The sequence below is a fragment of the Impatiens glandulifera genome, chromosome 9 (assembly GCF_907164915.1).
Source record: "Impatiens glandulifera chromosome 9, dImpGla2.1, whole genome shotgun sequence".
NCBI classification, from domain to species: Eukaryota; Viridiplantae; Streptophyta; class Magnoliopsida; order Ericales; family Balsaminaceae; genus Impatiens; species Impatiens glandulifera.
The window spans coordinates 17,252,252-17,269,448 of NC_061870.1; the positions used below are offsets into that span (position 1 = coordinate 17,252,252).

Here is a 17,197-nt window from a genome sequence, read left to right on the forward strand (position 1 = left end):
CTAAGAGAATCATCCCCATTATAGTCAATATCCTAAACTGGTAGGAAATTGGTTGTCAAACTCTTCATCCATAATGAGCTATTATCATCTGTAATTCGTAGCTCATTAGTGGATGAATCATTTTAACATAAGAGCATGTTCCTGAATGGAAATTTGAGATAAGCACCATTGTAATAGTTGATATCTCTTCAAAGCAAAGATTTTTTTTCAAAGATCCTCCATAAACAAACATTTTTATAATCATCTCAATTTCCAATTAATTAAAAATACTTTATGTTTGATCTTTGATCAAACTCTTCTCACATAAATACTTGACCTATCAGCCTTGTAAACATTTAAGAAGAGAATCTCAGTACTATCATTGATAATTGCAAAAAAGGTTCAAGTGAATTAACTTACTTCAAATGAAAAAAAAATAACAAACATGATGACCTCATAGTTAGCCAACAATGAAAAACACCCAAAAGAAGACATAGTCTCATTTCTTCTTTCCAGCTTTGGCGGCATCACCAGCCTTGGTCTGCATTGTTCAGAGAGAACAAAAGTTATAAAAATATTAGAAATTTGAATGTGAAAGAATTAATTAGTCTACATTTATACCTTCTTAACACCTCTGATCTTCTTTGTTCTGTTCTTCCTTTCTTTCATCTGCTTCCTAGACTTCTCAACCTTGGTGGCCAGCCCATTCTGCCATTACCAAATTCAATCATATTTAGATTATCTCTCAATTGGCTCATAGATGTCTAAAGAACTTTACCCTGATAAGCCTGTATTTCGGCTCAAACTTCTTTGCATTCTCGAGTGAATCATATATCAAACCAAAGCCAGTTGATTTCCCACCTCCAAAATGGGTTCTGAACTTGAAAACAAAAATAGCATTTGTATCCTTTACATCATACATTCTTGCTAGCTTCTCCTTCAGTTCCGCCTTCAAACATAATAAGTAAAAGTCATTAAGAAAAACAGTCATAGATTCAATTTATTACAGTCTGTACAAAAATTCTACCTTGGAAACGTTTGCTCTTCCTGGATGAAGAACATCAATGATCTGAACCAAAAACAGAACAAACTTGATGATTAGTGACAAGAAACTAAAACAATGTTTTAGTTTATCTTATCATCCTACTCTAATAACATTTTTTTCATCTCTCAGAAACCTACAATGTGAATGAAGGTAGATTGTTTCCTCTACGCCCAATTACAGACGATCAAAGGGAGTGTAAACTGTTGATTTCTTTAATAAACAAACTATAAACATACATATCTTCAGAAAAACGAACTAAAAAAACAATTTAGTGACCCCAAATGCATGCAGGATGCAGTGCAACTAAACATAAAGAAGAGAGTCATACGAATTGCTTCCGGGAAAGAAGTCTGTTGGTCATGAACTTCCTGGTTCGAATTGTGACTGCCTTTTCCGCCATGGTTTAGTTCTTCAATCTGGCGATTTTCAGCTGCAAAGAGGCAGAAACCCTAAAGTTTATAGCATACGGTAGTGGAAGAAGCTTATTTTCCCTGTTTAAATATATATGGGTTTATTGCCCGGCCCGCCCCGCCCCGCCCCGACCATGGTTTACATTTTCTTCCTTTTTATATATTTATATTTTTTTCTTTATACAATTATTTTTAAGTTATCATTTATAAACCCTTATAAAAAAATAATATTTAAATAATCTTTTTATATATTATAATACATTTTCTATATTTTTTAAAAAAAATAATATTTAAATTATCTTTTTATATATTATAATATATTAAAAAATTATTTTATAAAAAATATAAAACTCTTATAAAATAAAATAAAAAATAAAAATACATTGTCAAGTGTAATATAAATTTTATAACGTTCAAATAACAAAAATAAATAAATTTATCGATAATATAATATATTGTTCGGAATGGAGGGAGAACACAATTTTTCTATTCATTCTCATTCTTAATCCGTTATAGTTTAAACAGAGAAAAAATATTTCAAACAGAATAATTTTAAAAAATATATATATATGACAAATTATTATTAGTTTTAATCTTTAATCATTATATATTGAATTGTATTCAGACCTTAAATTTAATTAGGGGTAACAATTTAAGTAAATTTCAGGTTGGCGGGTTCGGGTTGACAGGTTAACGAGTTCAACGATTATAACTTAAATCTGACTTGTTTAATAATTTGGGTCAAAAATCTTTAACCTGAATTGTTTATTTGTGTTTGACATGAACTTGACCCGTTTGATCCGATTTACATAACTCAACTCGAACAAAATGGATATAATTAATTCACATATCTCTATTTCAAATTAAAATGACATCCATATAAAATAAAAATGAAGTTAAATCACAAATTTACTTATAAAAAATTTTACAAAAGAAAAATGAGTGAGTGAATAAAAAGAATAACACAAAACTCAACAAAAGAAACTTATAAACGGGTAATTGGGTCAATTTTGGGTCATGTCAGGTCAACCCAATTTTGACATGTTTATTAATCAGGTTCACCTAATTTTGACATGAACAAAAAAATACATGACCCTAACCTGATATTTTCGTGTTTGGTCCGGATCGTGTTTTCGTGTCGTGTCTAAAATTGTTAGCCCTAAATATGTTGGATGAAAATTATCAAATATTGGTTGGTTTAATAACTATTTAAATATTGGATTCTATAGATCAAATAATTCATATTCAATTTATTTAAACTAATTTTAAGTATATATAATCACACAAAATGAAATAAAATTATATAAGTTTGAATGAATTTGAAATATCAATATTTCAAAGATCACCCCTTATAATGTGTATGTTTCAATTTGAATATATTACATTAAATTTGAAAAATTCTTTTTGTGGTATGAGAGAGTTTAAGTTGTTACTCAAAGTGGAAGAAAGAAAAAAAAAAGCCAAATAGTCTAGAAATTCAAATATAAATGTAGATTTGATTCAAATAATGAAGATAAATCTCAAATTATTAACTGTATAAGCAATAATTAGCCACAAGGATTAAGTTAAATTTTCATTTATGAACCCAAATTTCTAACTATCTGGTTATAGGCATTATGTGCTGCTCTATTAAGTGCGATTTCCTTCTTGGCACGACACTCACCTCTTCCTTTCAAATGTCCATCTACTATGATTTGATAAGCGCCTTCTTTTACCCATAGATCTTGCAATCTTATTTTCATTCCTCTCTTCTGGCAAGTCTCATGGAGCTTCTTCATCGGATGATCTTGCAGTGTTTCTCGAGTTATCATTGGCTGCAGTAAGGTTTTCGCTACCTGTCATAAACAAACAAAACAATCTTTTATCATTGTTCAAATTGCACCATATAGATACACCATTAGTTTTCAGTTTAGTTACCCAAGACAAGTTGTAAACTTATAATAAGAGGAAAATGGATGTGTACTGAAATCCCTCAATTTGCACCATATAGATATTCCACTTATAAACAAGAAGAGAACCCACCTTCCAGGTGATGTCCATCGACGAATTGCTGTCAATAAAAGTTGCTCCTATTGTTGATTCAACAATATCAGCAAGAACCTTAGGAGCATCAATCAATCCATGTGAATGCAAAGGAAACCTTGACAGATCACTCATGAAAGCTCCAATCTGCTCTCATAAAGAGTCGCATCAGTTTGATTCACAATAATATATATAATGAAATCAGTCAGTATTGAACCATTTACTCACTTACTTGTTTACTTAAAGCGGGGTGATTATGCTGCAAATATCTATGCAATTTGTGTTTAACAGCAGCACGAGCAAGCTTTTCTGTATCAATATTAGCTGCACGTAAATGACTAAGAATTCCAGGTTGAAGATTTGGGTATACGAAGAACTGTTGCTTGGAGATTAAAAGATTCAAAACAGAGTCACCCACGTATTCAAGTCGTTCATATGACAGATTCTTATTGCAAGAAACATGTGTAAAGGCTTCTTGTAGTAATAACTGGTTGTTAAACTTGTATCCAATGATATCTTCCACTTCAGAAAGACATGGGAATGATGTACTAGTTTTCAATTCATTATCATCTTGTTCTTCTTCTACAAGAACCTTCATCATAAGACCACCACCAAGAAGGCCTGTTGATAGTTGTGGATAAGTTCCTTCTCTATGAACAAAATACACTATTGAACTGGAATTAATCAAAGTATCTCCCTTTATTGAAACTAGATTATAGAAGATGCGTATAAACTACATTGTAGACAGATTTGGATAGTTTTGTATGCGTTCTGGTGCTAGAGAGAAAGACTAACCGTGACGGCGGAGGTGTTCGGTTAAGGGTTTGATGTATTGAGAGGGGAAACATCTTCTCACTGCGGGAGAGAGGAATGACTGCAGCCACGAGGATCCCGCCATTGATTGCAAAGTCTCTCTCTCACACACGCATGGATACAGTCTCCGAAGTCAAGCTTCGCCGTCAATTGCTACCGCAACTCCTCCCAGGTCCGTCGAGACTCGAGACAGAGACTATCATTTTGTAATAGGGTAATCAAAATTACATTTTTATTTATATTAAATATTATTATTCTATATATAAAAAATTAAATTATTTAATAAATATATATAAATATTTTTTATTAGATAAATTTAAATCTGAATTTAATACTTCGGTAAGGATGTAAATAAAAAGTCGATAAAAAAAGACCGTTCAAACTCGTTCTTTAGTCTTAACGAGTCAAATTCGAATTCATTTAAAAATATTAAAATTTAAAGGAGTTAAGATAGAGTTTTTAGATATTCGACTCGTCGAGTCACGAACATGTTCGTTTCGTATAAATGTTTGTTAATGGGTTCGCGAACATATTCGTTTAAAACTCGTGAAAATGTTAGTTTATAGACTTATTTATGAGCACGTGAACATGTTCATTTAAATACTTGTTTAAAACATCGTTTAATATATTAATATTTAATAACCAAAAACAATAATCCTCTTCCGCATTATGTGAATCAGTTTTCTAGGTCGTAAACGAGTCAAGCTCGAACAACTTGTTTACCTAACTAAATACATGTCAGCCGAGTTGAGTTCTAACTCTAATATAAAAGTTTGAATCCGAATATATGTTAAACGAGTCGAACTCGAGTATGGAACTATTCAACTTAGCTTAAGTCGGCTAGTTTACGATCCTAGTTATATTCAATCAAAATTCACAAAAATCCTACATCATGACCATAGATCAAGCGGATTAGATATAACATATATGTTCGGATTGATAATTGTTTGGATATGGAGTCTTATATATCTAATCATTTATAATGTGACATTTTTTAAACTAATTTTATAACTAATTAAACAAAATTGAAGTAAAAACACATCTATATAATAATAATTTTTTACAAAAACCTAAATTAAGTTGATTTGATTTCAATTAGAATTTGGTTATTCACCATGTACGAAGATCCCGCTAAGCATCCATGGCTGAATGGTTAAAGCGCCCATCTCATAATTGGCGAATTCGTAGGTTCAATTCCTACTAGATGCACGCCAATGGGACCGTTTATTGGAATTGGCTCTGTAGCTTCTTATTTAATTTATTTCTTCATTTTATATATAAAAAAATACAAATTAATTATGTTGATTAGAAAAGGTTGATTAAATATTTTAGTTTGACATAGTTTTATTAAAATTTATTTATTTTTTATCAAATTTTTATTTATAAAAAATTCTATCTAATTAAATCACATCTAAATATTTTGAATTTTCAAAAATAATTGTGATACAAATGTTTTACTAATATTTGCATAATTTACCAATCTTTAAATCAGCCAAAAGTTTGGGTTCCTGCTACACTTACTGTTGGTGATGATTATTTCAAGGACCGTAAAAAGAGGCCTAAATGCGGAAAGTGAGGGTCACTAATTTAAATAGCGCTGGTGACCCCTTTTTTTTCTGACGAAAATGTCCCTATTACGTCACGTATCCTCAGGTTGCGTGACGCAATTTTTTATTTTTTAAAAAATTTTAATTATGAAATTTTTTGAACGAAAATGCTCCAGTTGCGTCACGCAACCCCAGTTGCGTCACGCAATCGCGTCACGCAACCCCAGTTGCGTCACGCAACTGCGAGATGGAAAAAAAATTTGAAAAAATAAAAAAATCCGGTTACTGGAGTTTCGTTACGCAAAGGTACAATTGTCATTAAAAAAAAAAAGGGTCACAAGCGCTGCTCAAATTTCCCAAAATAAAGTTATTAGTCTATACCTGATCCCAAATGACAAACTGTGAATTATTAGTGTAGACATAAATTGATCATTTGTAGTTTGTAACCTAAAAGATCTATGGTTCGTGTACACTATTACTATTACTATTACAATGAAACAAAGTTACATGAACATTATTAACCAACAACATGACAAATCAAGTCTACCCGACCCAATATCATAATCAATAGATCGATATATATACATTCAAAATCTCACACATGTACAACAACCCGTATTTGGCTCCCCATTTGGCGTAATTTGTTACCTTCCCGACATTAAATTGACAAAAGCTTGATTATCGTAGAACGATCCAATGTCCCAATCTTCAGTGGAGGACGAAAGGGTCATTAATGCCACAACAATAGATCGCATGCTAGGCCTTAACTGAGGATTCTCTTGCGTGCAAGCTTTAGCCAGCTGAGCCATCTGTTAATCAAGTTACGGTTACAATTGAACAAACTAACCAAAGAACCTCGAGCATTTAATTTATTTTCACCTTACAAACTGAGTCAAGAGGGTAGTCATCCCCAAGCCTAGGGTCAATCAGTTTTGGAAGATCTGGTTTCGGCTCAGGCTGACTGAGGACCTCATCAAACTGGTAAAGAGGATGGAAACGCGTTTGGAAACAGAAATTAGTCACATAGATTGACAGTTTCTCGTCTGGAAGTGTTTTCAAATGGGCATAAGAAAAGCTTAACTTACCAAAGCAACAAGACCCTTGGATTCAGACGAGGAATTATCAGTCCTTATAACCGCTTCCTTGGCTGAAATGAGCTCGTAAAGGACAACCCCAAAAGCATATACATCGACTTTAGGCGACGCGTCACCATATTGAGCATATCTGAAAATTTTCACCATACAATTTTTTTAGTTATCTCAAACGCGATATTAAAAGTATAAAAAATGAAAAGCTTCTTACTCGGGTGGCATGTAACCAAACGTTCCCACAACTTTCGTTGCAGTTGTGCTGCTCCCAACATCAGTCAGCTTTGCTAAGCCAAAATCCGCAACCTGAAAAGGGAAACCGGCATGAGTTGTGTAACAATAAAGAGAAGAAAAAAAAATCAAATCTCTAGAACCTTTGCGTGGAAATTTTTATCGATCAAAATATTTGCGGACTTGATATCACGATGAATATAGACAGGAACAGTATGCTCGTGGATATACTCAAGTCCTCTTGCCGAATCAAGGGCAATTTGCACTCGGGTAGACCAAGAAAGAGGATCCCTACTACCTAAAAAAACAAATCCTATTAAAACATTTCAATTTTATTCGTTTACATAAACTAACCCACCAACATACAATTCTCACCTGATCTACGCAGATGCTGGCTTAAATTACCATTTTCGATGTATTCATAAACAAGAAATAATGAACCTTGAACGCAATATCCAATCAAACGCACCTGCAATAGTCTTAATTACATTATCAACAAATAACGAACAATGGCTGAGGTCGTGAACGGTTGAATACCAGGTTCAAATGATGAACACGAGTCAAGACTTTAAGTTCGGCCAGGAATTCTTTAGTAGCTTGCATATCCATCTTCTTGATTGCTGCTTTCTGCATAGAAATTTCTCAGGATCTTGTGTAATATAGATTCATCGAAAATATTATAAACTAGAACAAACCTCGGATCGCAGCTCCGCATAGTAAACAGCCCCGAATCCACCTTGACCAATCTTATTTGCAAGACTGAAGTCATCAGTTGCACTTGCAAGCTCCTCATAAGTAAACTCGACAGATTTCTCCACAGTTAAGCCCATCAGGCCAGGAGAAACAGCCGAGTTAGATTCTTTGTGTGTTGCACTTCCTGGAGCTGCGAAAAACAGCCAGAATACTTAATCAGGGCCCGGGTTCACTTATCAAACAGAAGATTTAAAAAACAAATCCTACTTGTTGGTTGAAGAGGTATTTCATCAAAGGAGGATAGTAATAACTTGTCACCAACTCTCTTCTTCCGCTGTTTCAAAATGTAGAATACGACTGCCAACAAGATTATAACCGCTGCTGCTACGCCTACAGCTACACCGACGATCGCTCCACCTGATAGCCCTGGTTTACAAAAAATGGTTTTAAGATATGTGAAACTTCCTGTCTTCTTCTCCACAGCATCTGATTAATAAAAATTGAACGGATAGAACCAACCTGATCTGCAAATGTCAATACATTGAACAAGTTAAAACTCCATTCGAAAGCAGTTGACATAAAAACGATAAACAACTGAACCTTACTTGCTGGCGGACTTCAATGGCGGATAGGTTCCTGTTTGATCTGTAAAGAAGAATACATCACTTGAAAGTAGTAACTAATGGTATACTGATCTTATGAACTATGTAGATGGGCTTCAATATATTCTTGTTTTTCTTTCTAATGTGGAACAAACAAACACACTCAGGCCTTATTCAGTTTGAGTTATTTGTGTTTAATCTTGAATAACCCATCATTCAATCATTCATCCATCCTCTTATCAATCATTATAACTATCTCAATTAAACACAATTGAAAAGATATGATTTGGTTATGAAGAAACACACCTTTGCCAGGGATATAAACCACACCAGTGCCTGCACTGAAATTGGCATTAGGATTATAAGCCTGCAATACATTTCTGCTCAAATTACTAGCCAACGCAATGGAATCCAACGTGTCTACAGGTAAGAGAGGGTACGTTATGAACAACCCATAATCCTTAGACACCGAACTGTCACCGCAGGAACAATTAACAGTAACGTTGATAGTCACACCGGTGTCGGGTATATTGTTGGGGTCATAACTGTTGAACCGCTGTAGCTGTTCAATTGTGGTCAAGTTTGAGTAGTATAATCCGGAAATTCGACTGTAAGTATCGCTGGATTTCACAACGTAGGAGAAGACGTGGCCAAGGAAGTCTCCGTTATGGAGACAGTCGCATGAGAAGGGAATGACGATTCTGGTACCGGCGATGAGACTATCCTGGTTGGGGATCTGCGGATTGTAGCTAAGAATATTGGGTATATCTGTGTTGGTGAGTTGGGAGATGAAAGTGAAATTGGTTCCGGTCCAAAGATAGTAAGAACCCAAAGCTAAGTTGCATCCCTTTGAACATTTCGATTCGGCTGTTAAACATAGAGATGAGGCGGTCAGGAAGAGAAACCCTAACACTAGCCTCAGCTTCAGCTCTGAATAGAACATATGATCAAATCTAGAAAGCTAGAGATCAAATCAATTGCAAATTTTGCAAATTGCAGAGATTAAGAACATAAGAAGAAGATGAGTTGACCGAAGCTATTCAATTGAAGACGTCAAAAACCCGTTGATTGGTTAGAGAGAGAGAGAGAAAAAGGAAACCTTTTTGTTCCATTTGACAGTTATGGAGAAAGTTTGAGATTGCCGGCAATGGACCCACACCGGCGATACCGTCATCAGTATATTCAGACTTTTTCTCCGGCGAGGGAATAATCCTCTTTGCTTTCTATTTATTCAATATATTTATTTATAGCCGTCACCATTGATTTAGTCAAACAATTATTAAAGGTCTCATTTTTTATGTTAATTATTTTAGATTAAATCATTACTATTTATTTATATCTTATGTCTATTTATTCAAATAACTTATTAAACATTGTTTCATTTTGTATTTTTATTATTAGAAAAAGTAAATAAATCAAATTGATAGAAAATTAATAAAATGGTTATTTAGGTTGAGTGATTATTAATATTTAATAATATAAAATATTTTAAGTTATGTTTGTTTGTTGTGATTATTTTTTTAAATATATTTTTATAGTTTCTCTTAAATGTTTAATCTCTTAAATGTTTAATCTCGTTGAAATATTACCGACAATGTAAATATTATGTATTTTTTTTTTATTATTTTTGTGTTATAATTAAACGATTATGATTTATATAATATTGCATAAGTTTTCAAAAATAAAAATAATAATAAATAAATTTTAGTTGATCATATTAAAAAAAAATATATATATTAATATCCATTTATGAGTGGAATGAAAGAGAGAATAAGTGGAATAAATGTGAAGAAATAAATAAGTGAGATTATTTTATTTTTTCACTCAATCTCTTTCTCAATCTCTTATCCCAATCATTTTTCATATATCTATATTATATAATGATGCTTAATTTTTAAAGTGTTCAGATTGCCGGGATGAGAATGGATACTTGGGTCGACCCGCCCATAAACATAAAACGGTTAAAAATAAAATTAAAAATGCTATAGGTATGGTTCGAACTTGCAACCTAACAAAAATAAGTACAACCTTTTAACCAACTAGGCTAATAACACTTTATATTTTAAATTCAAACCAAAATTTGATAAACGCGTGACATTTTAACAATATAAGTTCAATTTTTTAACTAACTAATATATATATATATATATAATGATGCTTAATTTTTAAAGTGTCCGAATTGCCGGGTCGAGAGCTGTGGTTAATTTGGATATATGTGAGAGTAAATGGATACTTGGGTCGACCCGCCCATAAACTTAAAACGGTTAAAAATAAAATTAAAAATGCTATAGGTATGGTTTGAACTTGCAACCTAATAAAACAAGTACAACCTTTTAACCAACTAGGGTAATAACACTTTATATTTTAAATTCAACCTAAAATTTGATAAACGCGTGACATTTTAACGATATAAGTTCAACTTTTTAACTAACTAATATATATATATATATATATATATAAATATATATATATAATGATGCTTAATTTTTAAAATGTCCGGATTGACGGGTCGAGAGCTGTGGTTAATTTGGATATATGTGAGAGTAAATGGATACTTGGGTCGACCCGCCCTTAAACTTAAAACGGTTAAAAATAAAATTAAAAATGCTATAGGTATGGTTTGAACTTGCAACCTAACAAAACAAGTACAACCTTTTAACCAACTAGGGTAATAACACTTTATATTTTAAATTCAACCTAAAATTTGATAAACGCGTGACATTTTAACGATATAAGTTCAACTTTTTAACTAACTAATATATATATATATATAATGATGCTTAAATTTTAAAATGTCCGGATTGACGGGTCGAGAGCTTTGGTTAATTTGGATATATGTGAGAGTAAATGGATACTTGAGTCGGATTGTGGGTTGACCCGACCATAAATTTAAAACGGTTAAAAATAAAATTAAAAATATTATAGGTATGGTTCGAACTTGCAACTTAACAAAACAAATACAACCTTTTAACCAACTAGGCTAATAACAATTTATATTTTAAATTCAAGCCAAAATTTGATAAATGTGTGACATTTTAACAATATAAGTTCAATTTTTTAACTAACTAATATATATATATATATATATATATATATATATATAATGATGCTTAATTTTTAAAGTGTCCGGATTGCCGGGTTGAGAGTTGTGGTTAATTTGGATATATGTGAGAGTAAATAGATACTTGGGTCGAATTGTGGGTTGACCCGTCCATAAAAATTTTACCGTAATATTTTTTTCACGGTTTTTTATATTATTACTCGTACAAATGCACGGGATACATGCTAGTCTATCATAAGATCATTTGTAGTTCATATTATTATGGGTATCTTTTAAATTTATTGGAACCATTTGTATTATTGTACCTATTTAATTCGAACCAAGAAAACATAATCAAATATAAAATTGAATATAAACTTTTATATAACAAAATCGATATTTTATAATAGGATATATAGTCTATTCATATTACTCGAATTATCTGAAATTGAAATACAATAATTAAAATAAGAAATGATTGAGGAGGGAATTTGGAGAGGGAATAAGGGTTAGTTCGATATTACCTATACAAGCAGCATATATCCACTAAGACAACGCCACATGTTCAAAAAGAAAAAAAATCAACAAATGAGGAGAGTGATACTTTATTTTTGTATATAAGTATCATTTTATGAGTGAGATGCTGCATGTATGAGTAACATAAAAAATAACCGGGAATAAAAGAGAAATAACATGTTATCACCTCATTTGTTGAAAAAATAAATAATTTATCTATGCATGTATGAGTAGCATCAAAATAACCGGGAATAAGAGAAAAATAAAATGTTATCACCTCATTTGTTGAAAAAATAAAATAATTTCTCTTTCTTATCTCTTTGTCTCATGAGATTGATCTATAAGCAAAAACTCTTTGATACTTAAGTTATCATAATAAGTTGTGTAAAATAAATATCTTATTAGTATTGATAATATATATTCATATTGTTTTTATTATATATTTTAAAAAAAAAATTAAAATTGAATTATAATTCTAAAGTTATTTCAAACATAAGAATTGATTTTTTTTTTTTAAAAAAGGTCCATGCAAATTATATAAATGAGAGTCGTTTAAGCATAACGACAAAAACATAACAAGAAAAGAAAGATAGAAAAACAAAAATAAAAACAAATAAACAACGTGACATAAATATGTTCACAAATGACCAAAGGGTATGACAAAAAAACAAATTTTAACGAGCACGGAGATCTTCAATAAGATCAATGAGTTCCCCGACCGCATCAACTGGTTTTCCCAAAGAAACCTCCCCGATTGTCATAATAATAGAATTATGAATTAGACGCATTGGTCGGCTACGATTACTAAACGTTCTTCGGTTTCTTTCAAGCCAAATGGTCCACCAAAAGATAAGTGGGATAGTGGTCCAACGAGTCATCCCAACCGAACTCACTGTCTCTATCCAAACTTCCCAACAACTAACAATAGATTTTGGCATAACCCACTGAATACCAGTCATATTCCATAAAAGTCTCCAAATCGCCAACACTCCATCACAATGTAAGAACAAGTGAGGCGCTGACTCCACCTCTTTATGACACATTCGACAAAGACTCGCCATAATACACCATTTTTTCATGCATTTATCATCCGTTAAAATCCCTCCGTGCATGACACTCCATCCAAAGAAAGAGATCTTCGATGGGAGTTTAGACTACCATAACTTCTCCCAAATAAAATTGTAAGGTGCATTCTCAACAATTAAGGAGTAGAAATAACTAGCCTTAAAGGTATTAATATCTTGCCAACGCATAATATCATGCGAAGACGGATTCACCTCTTTGCGCCCCACCAAGTTCAACACTTTATCATGTAAAGATAACTCATCAGCATTAAGTCTTCTCATATACCTGATTCTCATAGAAAAACCATTAGAGCTCATATCAAACATGTCCTTAACTGTAGCATCTCTACAAATAGTGATTGAGGCAAGAGTTGGAAACAAAGAGTAAAGGCTTTTAGCACTACACCAAACGTCATCCCAAAAACTAATTGAAGAGTCATCGCCTACCGAAAATCTGCATTGTTCACGAAAAGTCTTCCATATCACCGAGATGCCACTCCAAATACCGCATCCCACTACATAGTTAATAGGTTTGGTGAACCAACCAGACCAATCATTCTCATACTTGTACTTGATCATAGTAGCCCACAAAGAGGTAGGTTCTAAGGAATATCTGCTACACCATTTTGATAAAAGAACTTTGTTAAACGAAATCAAGTCCCGTATACCCAAACCCCCTTGATCTTTAAACTTCTTCACTTTATCCCACCTAACCAAATGACAGAAGGATGACTCAGAGGATCCCCAAAAAATTTACAAATAATTCTTTCCATCTTCGTAGCCACACTTTTAGGCATAAGGAATAAGGACATCATGTATGTGGGCATAGATGCTAGAGCACTTTTGATGAGAATAAGACGTCCACCTTTTGAAATCATCTTGCTCTTCCAGATTGATAACTTTCTTTCCATTTTCGCAATTGTCGAATCCTAGGAAGCTTTGGAGCGGGTTTTAGAACCTAAAGGCATCCCAAGATAAGTTGAAGGAAAAGACTCCACTTCGAAGCCCAAGATACTCGCAAGAGCCATTTTCCTACGGTTGGATACTAAGTTTGAGAAAAAAATCTCAGACTTACTGAGGTTAACCCGTAATCCAGAACAAGCTCCAAACAACTAAAGAATGTCGTGAAGATGCTTAAAGTTTCGACGGGTAGCTTGAATCATGCATAAGGTATCATCCGCGAAAAGCAAGTGAGAAATAACAAACGAAGACCTCCTCACCCCACAATCCACACCTCTAATGAGGTTAGCATTCTCAGCGAAAACCATCATTCTTGAAAAAGCTTCCATAACAATGACGAACAAGAATGGGGACAAAGGATCACCCTGCCTAATCCCCCTTGAGCTTTCAAAAAATTCTTTTGGACTTCCATTCACAATTATAGAGAATTTGGCTGTCGACACACATAATTTGATCCAATCGATCCACTTCTCCCCCATACCCATTCTACCCATTATATCATATAAAAACTCCAAATTCACATGATCGTATGCTTTTTCAATATCAAGTTTCATGAAATCACATTTATCTCTCTTGAAATTTGCCGAATCAATGCATTCATTTGCAATGAGAGACGCATCAAAAATTTGGCGACCTTTAATAAAAGTCATCTGATTAGTTGAGATCACTGACTCAAGAACCCTGCGTAATCTGTCAGCCAAACACTTAGACACAATCTTGTAGAAAGAGGAAACAAGACTAATAGGTCTAAAAATTTTCACATTGATAGTCCTGGAAGTTTTGCGAATCAGGCAGATTAGGGATGAATTCCAACTCTTATCGAATGAAGAAAATTGATAAAAATGCTCGACCGCTGCCATGATATCAATCTTGAGAAAAGGCCAAGCTTTTTTTGAAGAATTCCAAAGTAAAACTGTCACTTCTTGGTGCTTTATCGCTGCGACAACCCATAACTACTGCCTCCACTTCTTCCTCCGTGAAACGAGCTTCCAATAAGCTTTTTTGCTCTACATTAATAGTATTAAAATTCACTCCATCCAACTTTGGTCTAGCCATATGTGATTCTTTGAATAATTCTTTATAAAATTCAAAGATGCTATTTGAAATCGCGGGCTCACCATCATGTACAACACCCTCCACCGAAATAGAATTAATAGCATTATTCCTAGCTTGCGTCTTCGAGACACAATGAAAGAACTTTGTGTTTTTATCCCCATATCTTAGCCAAGTAGCCCTGCTCCGTTGTCTGGCCCCAATCTCTTCTTCTTTACACAATTCTAGAAGATTAGAAACTAGGAAAATACGAGAGCTAACCTCTTCAGCCAAAAGCTCACGAACCTCTTCCACTTCATCGATAATATTAATCTTCTTACATAATTCATCGACCTTTGCACAAAAAGTAGCAGGTTCACCCACATACCAACTTTTTATTTGCTTGTGTAAATTCTTCAAATTCATAAGCAGTTTCGATGAAGCAAAACACAAAGGAGCTTGAGTCCTCCACCATTCTTGCACACGCGGCAAAAATTTGACTATACTCAACCACTTATTCTCGAACCTGAAAGGGAAGCAATGCAACTGCACAACCCTACGCTCTAATAGAATAGGTCGATGGTCCGAACAACTCCACAGAAGAACCTTTTGAAAAATATTAGCCACCCCCCGAAAGATTGACTCACTAACCAAAAACCTGTCAATGCGAGACTGAGACAACCCACCACTACCATTGCCTCTTCTGAATATAAATCGACCTCCTTCAAGGGGAAGATCTACAAGCTCCAGGTCCTCGATCATATTAGAAAACTCTAATATTTGGCTAGTCAATCTTCTAGCACCCTTTCTTTCAGAAGGATCCCTCACCTAATTCACATCTCCAGCAAATATGATCGGAAAATCTCATAAACTAGACACTTTTGACAACTCGTTAAAAAACTCCGCTTTTATATCTTGGCTCACTGGCCCGTAAACCGCGGACAACACCCAACGAAAGTTATCTCCCCAGTTTCTAAGATGCACACTAATTGAGAATCTTACAATATCAACATTCATCTTCTCGAATTCATCATCATTCCAAGTAATTAGAATCCCACATGATGCCCCAATAAAGTCAAGTGCCACCCATCCACACAATCGCCAATTACACAACTTTCTAACAATCTATTGATCCATCTGTCGAATCTTTGTCTCACAAAAACAATAAATACCACTTCTAGTAGAACCCACAAGCGATTTCAGAATACAACGCTTCTCTCTGTCATTAATCCCACAAACATTCCAAGCTAAAATTTTACCAATCATCAAAACAGACTTACCCGGAGTATATTCGATTCGGCTTCGAGATTCGTTTTCTGAAGACAGGAATCCAGGGGGTAAATCACCAATCTTTTTCAGCTAACACTTCTTAATAAGTGTCATTGTGGGGAGTTCGTGAATATCGGGATACACTTCAGACTCTTTAATTAAAATCTCTCTATCAGAAGATTTGTTTTTGTTCAACATCATGTTATGAGTGGAAAAATTCTCACATAACTCCTCATCAACGTCATATTCAACATCTAACTCAACAGTCTATTCCTCCGATAACTCATGCACCTTGATAGGTGAATCACTCGCATAACTGGGATACACAAATTTGATGGGGTTTATTTGAGCCGCATTTTCCATGTGTGGCATTAACTCACCATTTTTCGCGTCACTTGGCTCACAATTAGCCCCACACCCTAGAATAGGATGGGTGAGAACTTCCCTTGGAGCTTCGTACATAGCTACATGAGGCATATTAATCGGAATATTGACTAGAGGAGACTCTTAAGGTGTCACACATAACTTAGATTCCGAATTATAAGATGGAGGTGATGTTTCGGATATCAACTCAACAGTCAAACTCGATGACTAAACCTCGTTCTCGCAATCACGTCTGTCCTTCTCCATTACGCTACTCGGTTCAACAAAAAACGTCATCTCGAGAGGATCATCTATACCTGTTGACTCTATAGATTCATTTTCTTGGTTAATATCAACCACATCTACCGTACTCTCACCAAAATTGTCCACCTCATCCAAACACTTATCCACACTGTTAGATAAATTCAGACCGGTTCGAATAAACCTAACTTAAACAAACTTCCCATGCAGGAACAAGGAACCGGACCGGATGAACAAGAGAACCAACTGAAGAAACCGAACC

The 17,197-nt window shown here is 33.8% G+C and overlaps 2 protein-coding genes and 1 pseudogene across 4 annotated transcripts; all 3 read right to left on the reverse strand.

The window, feature by feature from the left end:
- Positions 1–334: 334 nt before the first annotated feature.
- Positions 335–1,490, reverse strand: LOC124915210 (40S ribosomal protein S24-1). Its single transcript, XM_047455887.1, has 5 exons — positions 1,353–1,490; positions 1,007–1,048; positions 758–928; positions 601–687; positions 335–520 (listed from the first exon to the last, which is right to left on the reverse strand). Exons 1-5 carry the CDS (start codon positions 1,422–1,424, stop codon positions 479–481), a joined length of 414 nt encoding a protein of 137 aa, XP_047311843.1. The 5' UTR covers positions 1,425–1,490; the 3' UTR covers positions 335–478.
- A 1,409-nt stretch (positions 1,491–2,899) lies between these two features.
- Positions 2,900–4,391, reverse strand: LOC124915101 (ribonuclease 3-like protein 3). 3 transcript variants are annotated; one of them, XM_047455758.1, is made up of 4 exons: positions 4,252–4,391; positions 3,689–4,077; positions 3,457–3,603; positions 2,900–3,269 (listed from the first exon to the last, which is right to left on the reverse strand). In XM_047455758.1, the coding sequence occupies exons 1-4, from the start codon at positions 4,352–4,354 to the stop codon at positions 3,012–3,014; spliced, it is 897 nt and encodes a 298-aa protein (XP_047311714.1). In that variant the 5' UTR covers positions 4,355–4,391; the 3' UTR covers positions 2,900–3,011. The 3 variants fall into 3 exon arrangements, with proteins under 3 accessions (XP_047311714.1, XP_047311713.1, XP_047311715.1); XM_047455757.1 differs by having other exon boundaries at positions 3,689–4,122; XM_047455759.1 differs by having other exon boundaries at positions 3,689–4,106; positions 4,252–4,382.
- A 1,807-nt stretch (positions 4,392–6,198) lies between these two features.
- Positions 6,199–9,614, reverse strand: LOC124915027 (annotated as a pseudogene).
- Positions 9,615–17,197: the final 7,583 nt, after the last annotated feature.